The 21,246-nt window shown below is 36.2% G+C and overlaps 1 protein-coding gene across 2 annotated transcripts in view; it reads left to right on the top strand.

Moving 5' to 3' along the window:
• Nucleotides 1-21,246, top strand: part of TMLHE (trimethyllysine hydroxylase, epsilon) — a 61,139-nt gene that overhangs the window by 32,288 nt on the left and 7,605 nt on the right. The window contains exons 1-4 of one of the 2 annotated variants that reach the window (XM_045537943.1): nt 7,504-7,632; nt 12,056-12,232; nt 14,987-15,266; nt 17,944-18,063. In XM_045537943.1, the coding sequence (XP_045393899.1) occupies nt 7,617-7,632; nt 12,056-12,232; nt 14,987-15,266; nt 17,944-18,063 (593 nt within the window). In that variant the 5' untranslated portion in view covers nt 7,504-7,616. Of the gene's footprint in view, nt 1-7,503; nt 7,633-12,055; nt 12,233-14,986; nt 15,267-17,943; nt 18,064-21,246 lie in introns of those variants that run through there. The other variant, XM_045537942.1, reaches the window with a different exon arrangement.

Genomic DNA, 21,246 nt, shown 5'->3' with positions numbered 1-21,246 from the left:
TGGATAGTGAAAGGAGCTTGGAATAAATGGATTGGAGCTCTCTATGGGGTTGAAGGATTATTGGAGTGAGGAGTGCTAGAATAATTGAACTGGAATGGTGACAAGTAGTGGTCAGAGTATGGGGTGTTTAAAATGAAAATTTTGAATGTGCTGCAATTAATGATGATGAAGTTGCCAAGAATGATGACAAGGAAAGTGGTAAAGTGGACAACAGTAAATTGGTCATCATTAAAAATGGAAAGTGACATAGGAGGTACTTGATTAGGGTAATGAAGAGGAGTCCAAAATCGTTTAGGATGGCATAAGCTTCAAAGGAGCTTTGGTTTTACAGGAAAGAGGAAGAAAAAGTGATCCAAAAGCAGCATTGAGGAGCAAGGAGGTAGCTATCTTACCAACATTACTAGACCCTTGTCTTTTTCCCCTGATGATCCATTCCCCACTCAGAAACTAGAGTGCTCTTTCTAAAATACAATCTGATTTTACTACTCTGATTTATAAAATCTTTTATGGAGTCCCCTGTCTATAGATGGTGAAAACCTGAATGTGTATAAGAAAGGAATAGGAATGGAGAGATCATATGGATTTCAAAGATATTTAGGAGGTAGAATCAACAGACTTTGGTGATTGACTCAATGTGGGTTATGAAAGAGATGAGTCAAGTTGAGTTCCAAGTTTCTTTTCTGTGTTGAAACTTTGATGTGGTCTAATTAATAAACATTTGTTGAGTGCTGATTTTATAGAGAGCTGAGAACTAAAGAACTGAAAATGGAAGCAGAGTCCCTTTCTTGGTGTAAGAAGTCCATGAAACAAAAGAAAATAAATAAATAAATATAAGAAGCATAAATAGGTTATGCTATACACAAATGCAGATTCAGTTGATACCTACCAAATACTTAATGTCAAAGAGGACATAGGTTATTCAAGGAAGGTGCATTGAATGAATGAATTTTTGTCTAGATTTTGAAGAAGATAGTCTTTAGAGGAACCTGTCTTTAGAGAAAAATGACCAATGAAATGATAAGAATAAGCTCCAGTCAATGAAAGGACAGTAAGCGTACCAACTTAACTAAAATGAAGGGGATATATAGGAGCTTGCTAAAAGGTGAGTTCAGCCACATAATACAGATTATTTCACTTCTGTACTGCTTAGGTACCTACCAACTCAACCTAAAAATGGGATGTAGCAGATAGTCAGGATTACTAGGTCTCTAGTAGGGCAGGAGAAGATTATTTGTAGTTTCAATGAGAGAATTCTTTTCACTTCTGATATACGGCCTACGTTGGAGTTACCAATAAGGTAACTAGGCCATTGCTTGATTTACTATTGATTTACCATTGATTTACTCAACCAACATTTAATGAGCACTGACCAAGAGCTAGACATTGTGGTAAGTGGTAAGCATGCAGTGATGAAAAAGATACATTCACTATCTTCAAGGTGCTCACATTCTTGTGACAAATACAGACGATTATAAGACTGTGATAAATGTGTTCAGACAATGTATGGGGTGCCATAAGAACACAGGGGAAAGTTACTTAATCCAAATTGGAGATTTATGAATGACTGCTTACAGATTACAACTACTGAGCTGAGTCATGAATACTGACTGAGTGTGAATTAGGCAGTAAAAGAGGAGAGAGGAGGTGAGGAGGAATGTTCTAGTCAGAGAGAACTGCACGTACAAGAATTTGAAGGCTACAGAGAAGATGGCATATTGGCCTATGTGGACTACTACATGGAATGCAAAGAAGGGTTGATAAAAGAAGCTGGACAGATTGGCAGAGGCCACATTGTACAGAGCCTCGTAGGCAATTTCAAGTTGATTTGTCTTTACCCTGTTGGAATGGGGAACTACTTAAGTGTTTTTTAAGCTAAATTTCATTGGAAGGATTATTCTGGCAGATGCGTGGAGCTTAGGTGGAGGCAGAAAGAGCAGTTAGGATGTTTTAAATGCCATTAAGGTGCTAGTAGTAGCTACTGTTTCTAACTCCCTAGAAGTGGATAAGAAGGTGAAAAGGGAGTTTCTGCTATGGATTATCTCAGGGGTCAGCAAACTTCCATTCACGAAGGGCCAGTTAGTTCTATGGACTGAATGTTTATGCTTCCCCCAAATGCATATGTTGTAGCTCTAATCCCCAGTGTGATGGTATTCGGAGATAAGGCATTTGGGAGGTAATTAGGTCATAAGAGTAGAGTCCTCATGATGGGATTAGTGCCTTAATAACAGGGATCTCTCTCTCTCTGTCTTCACCAAGTAAGGATATAACAAGGATGCAGCCATCTGCAAAACAAGATGAGGGCCCTCACCAGGAACCAAATTGGCCAGAACCTTGATCTTGGACTTCCTAGCCTCCACACTGTGAGAAATAAATATCTGTTTAAGCCACCCAGTCTATGGTATTTTTGTTACAGCAGCCTGAACTGACTAAAGCAGCCAGATAGTAAATATTTTAGGCTTTTTTGAGCCACATACAATCTTTATTGCATGGTTGTCTTAGTCAACTCAGGTTGCTTTAAGAAAATACCATAGACTGGGTGGCTTAAATGATAGACGTTTATTTCTCATAGGTATGGAGACTAGAAAGTTTGAAATCAGGGTGCCAGCATCATCAGGTTCTGGTGATAGCCCTCTTCCTGGATTGCAGATGGCTGCCTTCTTAAAGATAGGGAGCTTCATCTCCTGTCCCTTCTTATAAGGGAACTAATAACATCATGAGGGCTCTACCCTGGGCGCTTGGGTTGTTTCCACATCTTTACAATTGTGAACTGTGCTGCTCTAAATATTCAAGCACAGATGTCTTTATTACAGAATGTGTTTTTGAGGGGTAGATGCCCAGTAATGGGATTACTGGATAAAACTGTAGTTCTACTTGTAGCTCTTTGAGATATCTCCATATTACATGCCATAGAGGTTGTACTAATTTACAGTCACACCAGCAGTTGTATGAGTGTCCCTATCTCTCCACATCCATGCCAACATTTATTGTTTTGGGACTTTTTGATAAAGGCCATTCGCACTGGACATAAGTGACATCTCATTATGGCTTCGATTTGCATTTCCCTGATGATTAGAGATGTTGGACATTTTTTCATAGATTTCTTGGCCATTATCTTCTTCTGAAAAGTTTCTGTTCATGTCTTTGACAACATTTTAATAGTGTTGTTTGATTTTTTCTTGCTGATTTTCCTGAATTCTATATAGATGCTAGTTATTAGCCATTTATTTTATGTGTAGAATGTGAATATTTTCTTCTATTCTGTAGGTTGTCTGTTTGCTCTGGTGGTAGTCTTCTTGGCTGTGCAGAAGCTTTTTAATTTGATCAGGTCCTACTTATATACTTTTGTTGTTGCTGTGATTGTCTTTGGGGTCTTCTTCATAAATTCTTTGCCTAGGCCAATGTCCATAAGAGTTTTTTCAACATTTTCTTATAGAATTCTTATAGTTTCATGCCTTAGGTTTAAGTCTGTTATCCACCATGAGTTGATTTTTGTAAGAGGGGAAAGATGCAGATCCTGTTTCAGTCTTCTACATGTGACTATCCAATTTTCCCAGCACCATTTATTGAATAAGGATTCTTTCCCCCAGTGTATGTTTTTGTCTGCTTTGTCAAAGATTAGATGGGTATATGAGGATGGCTTTATATTTGGGTTCTCAGTTCTGTTCCATTGGTCTATGTCTTTGTTCTTGTGCCATTACCATGCTGTTTTAGTTACTATAGCCTTGTAGTATAGTTTGAAGTCTGGTAAATTGATGCCTCCCAATTTGTTCTTTTTGCCTAAGATTACTTTTGCTATACGGAGTCTTCTCTGGTTTCATATGAAGCATAGAATTATTTTTTTTCTAGATCTGAGAAAAATGATGTTGGTATTTAATAGGGATTGCATTGAATCTCTAGATCACTTTGGGTAGTATTTTAACAAATAGTTTAACAATTTTAACAATGTTGATTCTGCTGACCCATGAGCATGGTATGGTTTTCCACCTGTTTATGTCCTCTGCTGTTTTCTTCCTCAGTCTTTCATAATTCTCCCTGTAGAGGTCTTTCACCTCCTTAGTTAAATATATTCCTAGGTATTTTATCTTGTTTGTTGCTATGGTGAAGGGTGTGGAGTCTTTGATTTGGATATCAGTTTGACTGTTGTTGGTGTACGTGGATGGTACTGATTTGTGTACATTGATTTTGTAACTTGAGACTTTGCTAAATTTGTTTATCAATTCCAATAGTCTCATGGCAGAATCTTTGGGGTTTTCTAAATATAAGATCATATCTTCAGGAAATAGTGATAGTTTGACCTCTTCTGCCTCCATTTGGATGCCTTTGATTTCCATCTCTTGTCTGATTGCTCTGGATAGGACTTCCAGCACTATGTTGAATAGTAGTGGTGACAGCGGGCAACCTAGTCTGATTCCAGTTCTAAGTGGGAATACTTTCATTTTTTTCCCCATTCAGTATGATATTGGCTGTGGGTTTGTTCATATATGGCTTTTATTATTTTGAGGTAAGTCCTGTCTATGCCTATTTTGTTAAGTGTTCTTATCATAAAAGGGTTCTGAATTTTTTCAAAGGCTTTTTCTGCATCTATTGAGAGGATCATATGGTCTTTGTTTTTGCTTCTCTTTATGTGTTGGATTACATTTATGGATTTACATATATTGAACCATCCCTCCATCGCTGGGATGAAGCCCACTTGGTCATGATAAATTACTTTTTGATAAGCACCTGAATTCAGTTTGCTAGGATTTTTTTTGAGAATTTTTTGCATCTATTTCATAAGGGATATTAGTCTGTAGTTTTCTTTTTTTGTTGCATCCTTTCTTGGTTTTGGTGTCAGAGTGATGTTGCCTTCAACAAATGTGTTAGGGAGGATTCCTTCCTACTTGATGTTGTGGTGTTACTTCTACAGGATAGGCACCAGTTTTTCTTTGTAGGTCTGGTAAAATTCGGATGTGAAACCACCTGGTCCAGGACTTTTCTTTTTAGGATTTCTATTTCTTCCTGATTGAGGCTAGAGAGGCTGTGTATTTCTAAGAATTTTTCCATTTCCTCCACGTTTTCAAATTTATGTGCATAGAGGTTTTTATAGTATTCATAGATAATATTTTGTATTTCCATAGTATCAGTTGTAATTTCTCCTTTTTCATTTCTGATGGAGCTTAGTAGAGTCCTTTCTTTTCTGCTTCTCATTAATCTAGCAAGACACATGTCAATTTTGTTTATTTTTTCAAAGAACCAAGCAGAGAAATAAGAGAAAACAGCAAAGCCTAGAAGAAATGTGGGATTATGTGAAGAGGCCTAACATTAGAATTATAGGCATCCCTGAGAGTGAAGAGGAAAATACACAAGGGTTGGATAAACTATTTGAGGATATAATGGAGGAAAATTTCCCAGGCCTTGCTAAAAACCTAGATATCCAGGTACAAGAAGCTCAAAGGGCTCCTGGGAGATTCATTGCAAACAGGAAGTCACCATGACACATAGTCATCAGACTGGCCAAAATGACCATGAATGAGGCCTTCCTACAAGCTGTAAGGCAAAAGAAACAGGTAACCTACAAAGGAAACCCATCAGAATAATGGAAGACTTCTCAACTGAGGCCTTATAAACCAGAAGAGACAGGGGGTCCATTCTTACTCTTCTCAAACTGAATAATGCTCAGCCTAGAATCTTGTACCCTGAAAAACTAAGTTTCCTATATGAAGGAGAAATAAAGACCTTCTCAGGCAAGCAAAGACTGAGGGAATTCATAAAGACAAGATCTGCCCTCTAGAAAGTACTGAAAACAGTGTTACACACGGATCAGCATAATAAACACTCACAAATGTAAAATCATTCAAAAACTAAGGGTCAATGGCCACATACCACAGTGGCTCAGGAGAGAAAGCAAAGCAACAAAGTTCAACTCAACAGGATGAACAGAAATCAGCCCCACTTATCAATTCTCTCAATAAATGTGAATGGCTTGAACTGCACACTAAAGAGACATAGGCTAGCCAAATGGATAAATATGCACAAGCCAAGCATCTTCTGATTTCAGGAAACACATCTAACCCACAAGGATTCATTCAGACTCAAGGTGAAGGGATGGAAAATAATATTTCAGGAAAACAGAAGCCAAAAGCAAGCTGGCATGGCAGTTCTGATTTCAGATAACTTAGTCTTCAGATCAACAAAAGTAATGAAAGACAAAGGTGATCACTATATAATGGTGAAGGGTACAATTCACCCAAAAGACATAACAATTCTAAATATTTATGCACCTAACTCAGTTACACCCAGATTCATAAAGCAAATCCTATTTGACCTAAACAAAATGGTAAACAGCAACACTGTAATAGCCAGGGACTTCAACACCCCTCTGACAGAACAGGATAGATCCTCCAAAGAGAAAATAAACAAAAACAACAATGGACTTAAACAGATCTCTAGAAAAAATGGGCCTGACTGACATTTACAGAACATTCTACCCCCAAACCACTGAATATACATTTTTCTCATCAGCTCATGGGCCATTCTCTAAGGTTGACCATATCCTAGGCTACGAAGCATGTCTCAGAAAATTTTTAAAAATAGAACTTACACAATGCATCTTCTTAGTACACAGTGGAATAAAATTAGAAATCAACTCCAACAGAAACTCTCATATCTACGCAAAGTCATGGAAACTAAACAACCTTCTGCTAAACAATTATTGCATTAAGGAAAAAATTAAGAGGGAAATCAAAAGATTCTTTGAACTAAATGATAAAAGAGACACAAGTTATCAAAATCTGTGGGACACAGCTAAAGCAGTCCTGAGAGGAAAATTTATATCCAAAATGCCTACATCCAAAAGACAGAAAGATCACAAATAAACAATCTAATGAATCATCTCAAAGAACTGGAAAAGGATGAGCAAACAAACACCAAACCCAGCAGAAGAAAGTAAATAACAAAGATCAGAGTAGAACTAAATGAATTTGATAACAAAAAAACTATATGGAAGATTAATAAAACAATATTTGAATTTCAAAATATCTAATTGGGGTATACCTTGAAGGCACAGTTGCTCACAGACAAAGTGACTCAAAGAAAACCAGTGGTCCACTCTGCTTCTCTCCTGTAAAGCCTGACTATTAGAAGGAAAAGACATTTTTATAGGCAGTAGGTTGCCTTCTATCTGCATGTGTGACTTAGACAATATGCTTTTGTGTAATATAATTCTCAGAGAGTTTGTTGCCTGCTTTTTTTCTATACATAAGTCACCTCTTCTGTTTCTATACATACTTCATTTTTTTGTTGAAATCTGTACATTTTAGATAATATGTTTTAAAAACTGAGGCTGACCTCCCCAGGGACATTATTTTTATTTTTATTTTTATTTTTTTTTTGACGTATTTGTTTACTGACTTGCCTGGAGTAATTCTGTGGAGTCTGTGTCTCCTGCTGTGTGTTGCCACTGATTTCTCTGCTGAGGTTTTATTTTTACTTCTTGTTTTTATTTTTATCTATGGCTTCCTAGGCATTGCACTGTGGTCACCATAGCCCAGTGGCTCTCAGAGGGGGTCTGTTTTGACCCTCAGGGAACATTTGGCATTGTCTGGAGACATTTTTGTTTGACACAACTGGAGAGGAAGATGCTACTGACATCTGGTGAGTAGAGATTGGGGATGCTATTAAGCATCCTATAATGCGTAGGACAGTGTCCTACAACAAAATATTATCTGACCCCAGTATCCATAGTAACTAGTTGAGGCATCAGGTTGAGAAACCCTGGTATAGTTTATTGGCCAGCAAGCTATTGGTCAGAGGTTATGATTAAAATCCTAAGCCAGTAAAGCTTCTTCCCTTTGGCAATAGATCTCTGTGTGGTTTGAGGCAAACATTCAAAGTTCAGGCTATTTAAAAGTTTGCCATGGTTTTTACTTTCTGTCATTCTTGTCTCCTTAGTGCCATCACAAAGCCTCATTTTCTTCTATGGATGTGTAGATAATAGGGCCATTTCCAGTCTCTCTTCAGTGTGCACACAGCCTTGCATATGTGCACACCCTTCCGAACATTCGGGATGTATGGAAGCTTTTCAAAGCCCATTATAGCTGCCTCATTCCCTTTATCCCCTTGTTAGATTTCTGACTATTCTTCTCATCTGTTGCTTGCCCCAACCAGTATGCCTTCCCTGATGGTTTTCAACAACACCCAGGGACGTGGAGTTTTTATGCATGCTCTGCTACAAATCAAGTTAGTTCACATTAGCAGGAATGCTACTGGTTTTCTTGATTTGCTGACCCTTATGAAACTATTGCTGATGGGGGTGGGGGTGGTGGAGGGTAGTGAGTGGGAGCACCTCAGGCTAAAACACATCACAGATGCCCATTGTTCTTACCCAAAGTTCAGTAGTTTTTCCTGAATAAAAGCTTTTTTTTGAAAATAAATTTTATTATATATGTTTAAAGTATATAACATGATGTTATGAGATACATATATATTCTAAAATGGTTACTATAGTGAAGCAAATTAACATATCCATCATCTCATATAGTTACCCATTTTTTGTGGCAAGAACAACTACAATCTACTCATTTAGCAAAAATCCCAAATACAATGCACTTTTATTAACTATAGTCATCATATTGTCCATTAAATCTCTAGATTTGTTCATCCTACAAATCTACTACTTTGTATCCTTTGACCTACATCTCCCATTTTCTCCTCTCCCCTCACACCTCTGATAACCACTGTTTTATTCTCTGTCTGTGTATATTTGACTCTTTGTTTTTAGATTCCACATGTAACTGAGATCATGCAGTATTTGTTTTTCTGTGCCTGGCTTATTTCACTTAGCATAATGTCCTCTAGCTTCATCCATATTGTGGCAAATGGCAAAATTTCCTCCTTTTTAAAAGATGAATAATATTCCCCTGTGGTGTGTATATGTGTACACACATATACCACAGTTTCTTATATTCATCCACTGACAGATACCTAGGTTGTTTTCATATCTTGGCTATTATGAATAATGCTGCAATGAACATGGGAGTGCAGATGTCTTTACAAGGTGGTGATTTCAGTTCCTTTGGATACATACCTAGAAGGCAAAAGAATGAAATTAGACTCTCATCTCACACCATATACAAAAATCAATTCAATTCTGATAAGACTTAAACATAAGACCCGAAACATAAGACCTTCTAAAACTACTAGAAAAAAACTTAAGGGGAAAGCCCCATAACATTGTTCTGCACAAAGATTTTTTGGATATAACCTCAAAAGCACAAATAGACAAATGAGATTACATCAATCTAAAAAGCTTCTGCATAGCAAAGGAAACAATCAACAGAATGAAGAGAGAACCTACATAATGGGAGAAAATATTTGCAAACCAAGAGCTAATATCCAAAATATATAAGGAACTCAAACTCAGTAGCAAGGAAACATATAACCCAATTAAAAATGGGCAATATATCTGATTATACATTTCTCCAAAGAACATAAAAATAGCCAACAGATATATGAAAATATATCAACATCGCCAATAATCAGTTGCAAATCAAAACTATGAAATACCACCTAACACCCATTAGGATACCTACTATCAAAAAGACAAGAGATAACAAGTGTTAGAAACGATGTGGAGAAAAAGGAACTCTTGTACACTGATAGTGGGAATGTAGATTAATGCAGCCATTATGGAAAACAGTATGGAAGTTCCTAAAGAAATTAAAAATAGAATGAATACTTCTTAATTTATTATATGTCTTTAGAAAATTTCCTGAGTGCTACAATGGTCATTTTTAAGTTTTGTTCAGTTTTATCATTGCTTTTGGGGGAGAGAATTTGCCAAGATCCTCACTGTGCTTTTCCAGAAGTCTCACCTCCAGATTCCCAAGGCTACATTTTTGGAAACATTAGTATAGTAAGCTATTAGGTTGTACAACTTGTGTTCATATACTAGCTCTACCACCTAATGATTATTTTATCTTACAAAGTTACTTAACATCTCTGAACCTTAGTTTTCTTGTCCTTAGAATGATTATGACAGTGGGAGTCAATGGGAAGAGTATAGGTACACCATTTTTAGGAAACTGTTGCTTAATATCTTATAATGGGATAAACCACAATTTATTCAGCTATTCCTCCACTTCCCCAAATGATAGACATATAGTCTTATTTTCTAATATTTTTGCTATTATAAACAACACTATTATGAATATCTTTGTGTGCTCCTCCATGTGTGTAACAATTTCCATAAAATAAATACTGAGAGGTGAATTTCTTGGTCAAACAATAAATACACACAGTTTTTATTATTTTTATAGAAACTTCCAGATTGCCATCTAGTGTGGCTTTAACAATTTATACTCCTACTGCTAAATGTTTGAGAATATGTATTTCCCCACATCCTTAAAAACACTCATTTTAATCAAATTTTAAAAGTGTTCCCCTTCAAGTGTGTCGATTCCCCAGACAGTGCACATCGCACTCATCAAGTAGGTATACACCCATCCCCTCCCCCCACTTTTGTACCCCCATAATAAGCTGAAATAAAAAAAAATGTTCCTGTTCTGATTGTTATAAAATGGCATCTCATTTTGGTTTCAACACCCATTCCTTTGATTACTACTAAGCCTGGGGGCAGGGCAGTTCATGTGTTTACTGGTCACTTTAGGTAACTTTCTATTGACATCACTCACCCATTTTTCTGTTAGGATTTTATATTTAATGACAAGGATTTATTCTATATGCTGGGTATTAATCCTTTTATGTTATGAATATTTTTCCTATTACTTGTCTTTTAAGTTTGTTTTTATATTGTTTACAAAACAGAAGGTTTTCATTTTCACGTAGATAAATTCATCTTTTATGCTTTTGTGTCATATAAAACAGCATTTGCTACCTCAAGGTTGTCAACATATTGTTTTAATTTTTATATTTCATTGTATCAGAAATTTACTTTTCTGAATGGTATTAAGCCAGAATTTATTTTTCTTTTCTTTGGTAAATTCTATCTTGTTTTATTTACCTTTTCTAAATGATTAACCTAGTCTTTGATGTTTTTTGTAACTTTTCATTATGGTATAACCTCAAACTAACAGAAAATTTGCCAGAATAGTACAAGGACCTCCTGTATATACTGTACCCCACCCATATTTCCTTTTTTAAAAAATACTTGAATAGTTTCATGTTCCAAATTTAGAACTCTTACATATTTTGAGTTTATCTTGGTGACCTGGTGAAAACATGAGATATGGACACAAATTTATCTTTTTCCAAATAGCTATCTAGTTGTCCTAACACCATTTATTTAAAAATTCTTTTCCTCAGTGATTTTCACTGTCACTTTATTACATACCAGATTTCCATATGCATTTAAGTATATTTCGGGGCATTTATACTCTTCCATTGTTTTATATGTCTATTCCCATACCAACATCACACCATTTTAATTATAGAATTTCTATAGCAGCAGTCCCTAAGCTTTTTGGCACCAGGGACCAGTTTCATGGAAGACAGTTTGTCCACAGATCAGGGATGGGGATGGTTTGGGGATGATTCAATTGTATTACATTTATTGTGCAGTCAAACCTCTCTGCTAATGATAATCTGCATTTGCAGCTGCTCCCCAGCTCTAGCATCACAGCCTCAGCTCCACCTCAGATCATTGGGCATTAGAGTCTCATAAGGAGCACACAGTCTATATCCCTTGCATGTGCGGTTTACAGTAGGGCTCGTGCTCCTATGAGAATCTAATGCTGCTGTTGATCTGACAGGAGGCAGAGCTCAGGCGGTGATGCGAGTGATGGGGAGCAGCTGTAAATTCACATGAAGCATTGCTCGCTCATCTGCCGCTCACCTCCTGCTGTGCCACCCAGGTTCCTAACAGACTGCAAACTGGTACTGACTGGTCCACGGCCTGGGGGTTGGGGACTGCAGCTCTATAGCACATTCTAATATCTGATAAGGAGCAAGTGCTCTTGCTTCTTTCTTGGTAGAAGACTTTTTGAAGAAAATTTTCTGGCTACTGATTTTTTTAAGGTTTCTTAATAAATATTTTTGATGAATGTGATCTTTTCCCTAGAACTGCAATATGCTAACACTGTGATGCGCTTTGATTATGTCTGGCTTCGAGACCACTGCCGCTCAGCATCTTGCTACAACTCTAAGACTCACCAGCGCAACCTGGACACTGCAAGTGTGGATTTATGTATCAAGCCAAAGACCATTCGTCTGGATGAGACCACACTCTTTTTTACTTGTGAGTGGACAGAAGACTTGGTCTTCTTTGGGGTATTCTTCTAAAGAACAATTATTTTGTGAAAAATGATTTGCCCCTTTCCAAAACTGGGTATTCTTTTAGCTACTTTTTTCTTTTTTCCTTGTTTTGGAAGCATTTTTGGAACCTTTTATTTTTCTCTTCAAATAAAATTGTAATCCACAGCTAACATTATACTTAATGATGAAACTAAATGCTTTCCCTCTAAGATAGAAACATGGCAAGAGTGTCTGTTCTCCCAACTCTTATTTAAAATAATATACTGAAAGTTCTAGTCATCACAATAAAGCAAGAAAAATAAATAAAATGCATGCATATTAGAAAGGAAATATCTCTTTATTTGCAGATACCTCACTGATTACATAGTCTACTTTAGGTAATCTATCACAAAACTGCTACAACTAATAAGTGAATTCAATAAGGTCACAGAATACAAAATGAATACACAAAAATCAATTGCATTTTTATGAAGGTACAATGAATATGCAGCAACTGCAGTGAAAAATGACCATTTTAATTGCTTCAAAGAAATTTAAGTACTTAGGTATAAATCTAACAAAATATGTAAAAGATCTATATGATAAAAATTATAAAATGCTGCTGAAAGAAGTGAAAGAAGACATAAGTACTTGGAGAGACAAACCATGTTCATGAATTGGAAGACTTGACATACTAAAGATGTCAATTTTCTTCAAATCTATCTATAGTTTTAATGTAATTCCTGTCAAAATCTCAGCAAGATTCCTTTATAGTCATAAAAAAGCTTGTTCTCAAATATAAATGGAAATGCATAGGCCCTAGAATAGCCAACACAATTTTGAAAAAGAATGAAGTTGGAAGAATGACTTCCTGATGTTAAGACTTCAGTAATTAAGACAGTGATATTGGTGGAGGGATAGACACATAGATCAATGAAACAGAATAGAGAACCCAGAAGCGGTTCCACAGAAATATAGACAACTGAGCTTTGGCAAAAGTGCCAGCCATTCAATGGAGGATAGATAGTCTATTCAACAATTAGTGTTGGAGCAATTGGACATCCATAGCAAAAAAATAAAAGACCCTCGACTAAAGTCTCACACCTTATACAAAAATTAGCTCAAAATACACTGTGGACTTAAATGTAAAACATAAAACTATAAAACTTCTAGAAAAGAACATTGGTGAACATTTTCAGGTCCTGACTAGGAATAGGACTAAATAACTTTCAAAACTCAACATACGGTACATAATATGCTAAAATAAAATAAAATAAAATAAAAAATAAAACTCAACATTAAAAAATCTGTATTTCCCTTAAAAAGGTGTTCCATCACTTTTGTTTTCTCTTTAACTTCTAGGACACCAAAAATTCCTGTATTTTATGACTCTGTGGTGTCCTATATATCACAAATAATTTTCTCATTCTTTTTTATTCTTTTTTCTTTATTTTTGTCTGACTACATTATTTCAAAAGACCTGTCTTCAAGTTCTGAAATTCTTTCTTTTGCTTGATCTAGTCTGTTGTCAAAGCATTCAAATGTATTTTATATTTCATTTGATGAATACTTCAGGTCCAGAATTTCTTTTTCTTTTTTCCTTTTTTTTTTTATTTGAATAGATTTAGACAATATAAGTAGTTTTTTTTTACATGGATGAACTGTGTGGTGGTGAAGTCAGGGCTTTTAGTGTACCTGTCATGCAGAGTGTATATTGTACCCGACAGATAATTTTTGATCCCTCATCCTCCCTCCCACCTTCCCATATTCTGAGTTTCTCAAGTCTATGATACCACTCTGTATAATGATGTATACCCACTGTTTATCTCCGACTTATATATGAGAACATGTGGTATTTGTGTTTCCATTCCTGAGATATTTCACTTAGGATAATGGCTTCCAGTTCCATCCAAGTTGCTGCAAAAGTCATTATTTCATTCTTTTTTATGACTGAGTAGCATTCCATGGTGTATATACATATATCATATATATACCATGGTATAATATAAGCCACATTTTCTTTATCCACTCATTAACTGATGGGCACTTAGGTTGATTCCATGTCTTTGCAATTGTGAATTGTGCTTCAATAAAAATAAAAGTGCAGATATCTTTTTGATGGGATGTCTTCCTTTTGGTATATACCCAGTAGTGGGATTGCTGGATCAAATGGTAGGTCTACTTTTAGTTCTTTTAGGAATCTCCATACTGTTTTCCATGGAGGTTGTGCTAATTTCCATTCCCACCAACAGTGTATAAGCATTCCCTTTTCACTGCATCAGTGCCAACTTCTATAGTTTTTTAACTTTTTAATTATGGTCATTCTGACAGGGGTAAGGAAGTATCTCATTGTGCTTTTAATTTACATTTCCCTGATGATTAGTGATATTGAGCATTTTTTCATATGCTTGTTGGCTATTTGTATCTCTTCTTTAGAAAAAATGTCTGTTCATGTCTTTTGCCCACTTTTGAAATGAGGTTATTTGGTTTTTTTTCTTGCTAAGTTGTTTGAGGTCCTTGTAGATTCTGGATATTAGTGCTTTGTCAGATGCATAGTCTATGAATATTTTCTCCCAATCTGTAGGTTGTCTATTTACTGTGTTGATTATTTCTTTTGCTGTGCAGAAGCTTTTTAGTTTAATTAAGTTCCATTTGTTTGTTTTTGGTTTTGTTACATTTACTTTTGAAGACTTAGTCATAAATTATTGGCAATATTTTTAATTATTATTTTAATGTCTTTTATTTTTCCCCTTAAAAGGGCCAGATGGTCATGTGACTAGATATGATTTGGATTGGCTGGTGAAAAACAGCTATGAAGGGCAGAAACAAAAGGTCATCCAGCCTAGAATATTATGGAATGCTAAAATCTACCAGCAAGCTCAAGTTCCATCTGTAGATTTTCAGAGCTTCTTAGAAACCAAGGAGGGACTGAAGAAGTTTCTGCAAAACTTTCTGCTTTATGGAATTGCATTTGTAGAAAATGTCCCTCCCACTCAAGACCATACAGAGAAGTTGGCAAAAAGGATCAGCTTGATCAGGTAACCCATTAGTTTCCTTAAATCCACAGTACTATAATTTCTTGAGCATGAGCAACAATAAATAAATGTAACAGATATGGTCACCCTTGTTTTTAATCCAGAATATTTGTGGCTTGAATAAGGAAGGGGACTCCCACATGCAGTGCTTTACTTAAGGCCTGGACTTATAATCTCTAAAGACACTTATGTGATAAATATAATGATGCCTTCAAAGTCATTGGTGTATGTTGAGCCTAAGAATACTGAGTTATAGAAATGCCCCCTGTGTTTTTGAAGACAAGTTCTGATTTCAGAAGTCAAATAAGGCTTTGCCTTAAAGAAAAAATAAATGTGTTAGTTCAAAAGCTGCCTGGCCTCAGAAGGGTGTCTCATTGGTCAGTAACAGCTGCATTTCAAAGAGACAGCTGTAAGCTGGGCCTATGGTTCTCACCTGTTTTGAAAGACAAGACAGGCTTCACCTAGGGCCATAGGTTGCCAGAGCTGATCAAAGGCCACCACCGGAGATGAGAGCTGATCAAATAGATATGCTAATGCCCAAGCCCAGCCCAGACAGAACCATGTGGTTCAAGTAATTAGCACAAGGCACAGCTCATGTTGACTTCTGAGATCCTCTCTGTCTCCAAGAACACAATTACCGGAGCCAAGATGTCTCTGTTTTTTGCTAAAATAATAGCCTTATCATAAAACTTAGAAGTTTGCCCTAAGAAGATTTTGTAACTCATTGTTCACCTAGATAGAGTTAGTTAAAGGATCTGTAGTAGCCTTTTAAAAGACTTTGACCCTAAACCAAACTGCCTGTTAGTATGTAAATCCCGTTGCCCTTGGCAACGGGGAGCCTGTATCTACCCTATAAAGTACCTGTGTGGAGTTTCAGTCTTTGTTATTTTCCGCGGGAGAAATATATACCTTCCAGACTCCTCCTTTGTCTAACTTCATAAACTTTTACTTTATAAACTATATCTTTGGCTCTGTGTATTATTATTATTATTCTTTTATTTCTGTTTCCTACTATTTTTTCATCCTTTGCAACTACCCCTGCCTGAGAGACCCAACTGGAAGGAAAAACCTCTTTGCGGGGAGTGTAGCTAACTCCCCACAGGTATATTTTTCTGGCCCAGTGATCCTTGAAGTGAAAATTTATTGTACACTAGAAAGAGCGCTGACTGTTAGTAAGAGAACCGGGCAGTAGTCTGAGCTCTACCATCAAGCACTTATGTGATAATAGGCAAGTCCATTACACACACACACACACACACACACACACACACACACACACACACATACACACAGCCCTGACCCCCCACTGTCCTCTATTTTCCCCATCTGTTCAAAAGAGGATTGAATAAGGTGGTATGTAAAGATCACTCAGTTTTGACTTTGTATGATTCCTAAGGCTTGATTCAGAGACTGGTTTTTAATAATATTGCCTTAGCATTTATATGGTTATATAGCGTTTAACCAGCACATTCATACCCACTATTTTCCTTTGGTCATTATAATAATCCTGATCAGTGCGTGTTTTGTCTCCTGTTCTACTGATGAGGCACCTGACGCTCAGATATACAAAGTGGTTTGCCCAGAATTGCTTTGCTAGTAAGCAGTAGAATTGGAATTCAAATAGTCCAGGTTTCCTGATCCTAAACACAGTGTTCTTTTTATTACCATTCTGCTTTTCTAAGTGGTATATAAATTGATCTTCTATAGTGTTAAATGTGATATAAACCTACTTTACTATAATTAGTACTTTTCCTTTTACTTAATAAGGTCCAGAGATATAGCTCATTGTGCAGCAAGTATCATGCTGGGTCATTTGCCCTGTACTAGAAGAGCATAATCAATAGCATCTGTGAGCCAGTCAGTTTGAAACACACTTTGAAAACTTTCAAGTGAAATTGAGAGGGCCTTAGAGATTATAGTTTCAAAGGAAGACTATTTCCTGTTTGGACTTGAAGGGTTCAGAGAATAAGATGAACTCTGAAAGCTAAAAAAAATAAAATGGGCCTTAGTCAGATTTGAACCCACAAGGAAAATGATTACAAAATCAAAATCTATGATGTATACCTGAAAGAGAGATGCAACAACAATGGTACAGCAAGTCTCACTAAATACTATCTTTTTCTCTTTTCCTTATTCCTCCACATCCAAAAGATAAGTGAGGATCTACATTAATCACTTCTATGTCACATGAAGAATATGAAACTCTTCAGTCACTCTTGCAAATTGGATTATCCAAGATATTAGGAAATTAACACTATTATTGGAAAAAGTAAGAATATTAATAAAGACAACAGTTATAAAAATTTTTACATACAGTTAAAAATCACTTCTAGAAGTAGTCATATCATCTTTTTCTATGAAAGGAAGGTGAGCATAGAAAAGCACCTTGAATGTGAAGCGTATGAAAAGCAGGCACATTAACAGAGAGGGATGATTCTCTAAACTTTCAGAATACATTATATTTCCACAGTTTTCCTCTCGATTTCCTAGAATGTTAATCAGTGACAGAATTTTCAAGACTGGTGTGTTCCACTGTCATTTTCACCTTGCGGATGAAAATCTATAACCAAAAAATCTATTGTTATTTGTGAGTAACTAAAGAAAATATTGGAAAGAGTTTCAAAAGACAAGAATGAAGATTTCAAATAGCTAATAAGTCTTCCTTTATTTCATTTGGCAGGGAAACCATCTATGGGAGGATGTGGTATTTCACTTCAGACTTCTCCAGAGGTGACACGGCGTACACCAAGCTAGCTCTGGATCGGCATACTGACACTACTTATTTTCAAGAGCCCTGTGGGTAGGTGGACTAGACTTTTTCAGAGTAGTATCTTTATATGTGATAGTCTTGAGTAGTTTCTTAATCACTTTTCATTGTATTTGAACCAAGATCATATCTGCTGCTGCAAATTTGTATGACTGTTCCCTTCTCTTCCCCTAGAAACATGATCATTTTGAAATACCCTAGTTTAGTCTTTTTTAGACTTGTGGGAATAAAAAAATTTTAATGAGGTGACCAATATTTCTCTGAGACCTGCTTCATATGTAAAATGGGGTGATAAAACCTAACTCAAAGGTCACCTAGCAGAGTAAAGGTTGCATAGGTGATACTTAACAAATTTTATCTTCATTACTGCTTCCCTCCCTCTTACTTGGAGTATATGGGTTTTTTTGTTGTTATTAAGAATGAACCATAACACCCTTCAATAAACTTTTCTAACAATGAAAAACATTTAAGTGATTGAAAACCCTCCTTACTACATAAATGGAGTCTTAACTTTCTTAAATTTATATTTTTTCTTAAAGTAATTTTAAATTACCCCCAAAAATGTATTGGCTAATCATTAGTTTTGGAATGTGTACAGTTTTCTTGCATATAGCTATTAACATGTTGCAAAGGGGTTAGTCATGCAAACACAGATACTTTGGGTATGATACTAAGAGGAATTGGAATCTGATTTTTAAGAAGTTGGAGAGGAGGAATGACTGAAACATAACGTTTTTCACATGGAATCAGAAGCTCTTGAGCCAAAGATGATCTATACCATACTTAACTTTCCTACTATTAATATTTGCTACTTATTAGAGGCACCTCCATGGTTATGTCATTGTTGTTGATCTTGCTTCTGCATATGCATGATGATCCTGAGACACAAAGATAGTAGTAAAGTAAGTGCACATATGGATTTATGAAGACTGTATGAGAAGATGATAATATATAATTGATTATAGTTACATTGATTTCCTTTAAGAGTTTAGAATTTAAGAATGTTTGGTTCAATGGAGGAAGAACAAAACAGCTTTTAGAGATCCTGCTCCATGTTGTCAATATATGAAGAGATCAATAACCCTGCATCCTCACTCTAGGGGATGCAAAAGGAAGAAAGAGGAAATGGGATGAGAAGCAGCTGGACAAGGACTGAGATTCAAATACTGATTAGCTCTTCCCTTCATGACCAATACAGGAGATAAAACAATTGTCTGTGCCTTTAATTTAACCCTTTCTAATCAATAGCAAGGACCAAGTAGATTAGCAGTATAGTAATAGTGAATAAGAGTTCCAGCTATGGCATCAACCAGACCTGGATTTGCATCCCAACCTGAACATGTAATAAATTTGTGATCTTACACAAGTAACTTAACTTCTCTGTGCCTCAGGTTCTTCATGTGTAAAATGGGACTAGTAATAAAGCCTACCCATTGGTGTTTCTAAGGATTAAATTATATGATATGTTTAAAGCACTTGGAATACTGCCTGACATATATTAAGTGTTCAATAAATATTAGCTATTATTGTTATCATTTTATTCATTGTCATGATCATCCTCATCATCTTCACTACTATATGCTTTACCCTGTCTAAATCTATCATTGTTCTGGATCTCATCCTTTCCAGCCTCCTTGTGGATTTCTGTCTCCTCTATCTTCAGCCTTTCCATACCTAGTGACTCCTTCTTATCAACTTCTCATATCTTAATTCTCTAGTTTTATACTTCCCTGGACTCTATCTCCCTCCAGCTACAGCCATGTCTTTCTCCTCCGCTTCATGGCTAATCTTATTAAAAGAATTATCTACATTCAATATCTTTCCATTCTCACTTCCCATTCACTCCCCAAACCCATAGGGCAGCTAGTTTTCCCAACCCTGCTCCCCCCCAATTAAAATTATTCTCTCCAACGTCACCAGCAACTAACTTATTGCCATATCCAGTGTGTACCTTCATCTTACTTGACCCCTGGGGCATATAATTAACCACTACCTTTTCTTAAATATCCCTTCTTTCCTAATTTTCCTCCTATATCTTTGACCATTTTTCTCAGCCTCCTTCACTGGATAATTTTCCCCTCTCCATGTCCTAAATATTACTGTTCCTCAAGGTTTTCTCCTTGTCTCTCTTTTCTTACTTGAAATGATCTCTCCAAATGACTTCTTCCATGCTCCTGGCTTTAGCTATCATCTATAAATCATAAAATCTACCTCTCCTCTGAGTTAAACATCTTTAACTGGCTACTAAATAATCCTGACCTAGAAGTTTCACAAAAATTTCAACATGGCCAGAACTGACATTTCTCATTTTAATTGTATTTGTTAGGTTATCTTTGATTCTATTCCTTTCATCTTTTCCATCTTTCTTTATGTTTAACTCATTGTTTACTTTTCCTTATTTTTGCTTATTTGATTAAATTACTACTGATTTTATTTCCCTTCATTAATTTGAATATTCTACTGTAGTTTTCCAGTCCATTAATTGTAACCTTCCCTTTCCCTGTTAACCTATTCAGATGCATACAATTCACCTATTTCAACATGCCCCTAACCCGAACTTCTTCCTCTCATCCCCTGATACTCCTTCATTATCATCCAATTGAACATCTGCTTGCATTCTCTGTCTTAGTAAACAGCATTATCATCTTTCAGGTTGCCCAAGTGAGAAACCTGTAGTCATTCTAATTTCTTGCCTGTCTTCATCCTTTATATTTAATAAGTTATAAAATCCTTCCAGTTCTACCTCCCTAGTATCTCTCAGGTGTGTTTTCTTTTCTACAAAGGTCTTCTCTAAGCTCAAGCCCTCAACATGTTTTTTTACTATTACAGTTATCCAAGTTGTTTTCCAAGTTTTTTTTTTCATTTTTCTTTTATTTCAGCATATTACGGGGGTACAAATGTTTAGGTTAGGTATATTGCCTTTGCCCCACCTGAGTCAGAGCTTCAAATGTGTCCATCCCCCAGACAGGTGCACAGCACCCATTAGGTGTGAACATACCCATCCCCGCCTCCCCCCTCCCACCTGCCCGATACCCGATGTATGTTATTACTATATATGCACATAAGTGTTGATCAGTTAATACCAATTTGATGGTGAGTACATGTGGTGCTTGTTTTTCCATTCTTGTGATACTTCACTTATTAGAATGGGTTTCAGCTCTATCCAGGATAATACAGGAGGTGCTAGATCACCATTGTTTTTTGTGGCTGAGTGGG

The sequence above is a fragment of the Lemur catta genome, chromosome X, assembly GCF_020740605.2.
Source record: "Lemur catta isolate mLemCat1 chromosome X, mLemCat1.pri, whole genome shotgun sequence".
Lineage (NCBI taxonomy): Eukaryota > Metazoa > Chordata > Mammalia > Primates > Lemuridae > Lemur > Lemur catta.
Note: the sequence above shows the minus strand (reverse complement) of the source record. Positions and strands in the feature narration are given on the sequence as shown.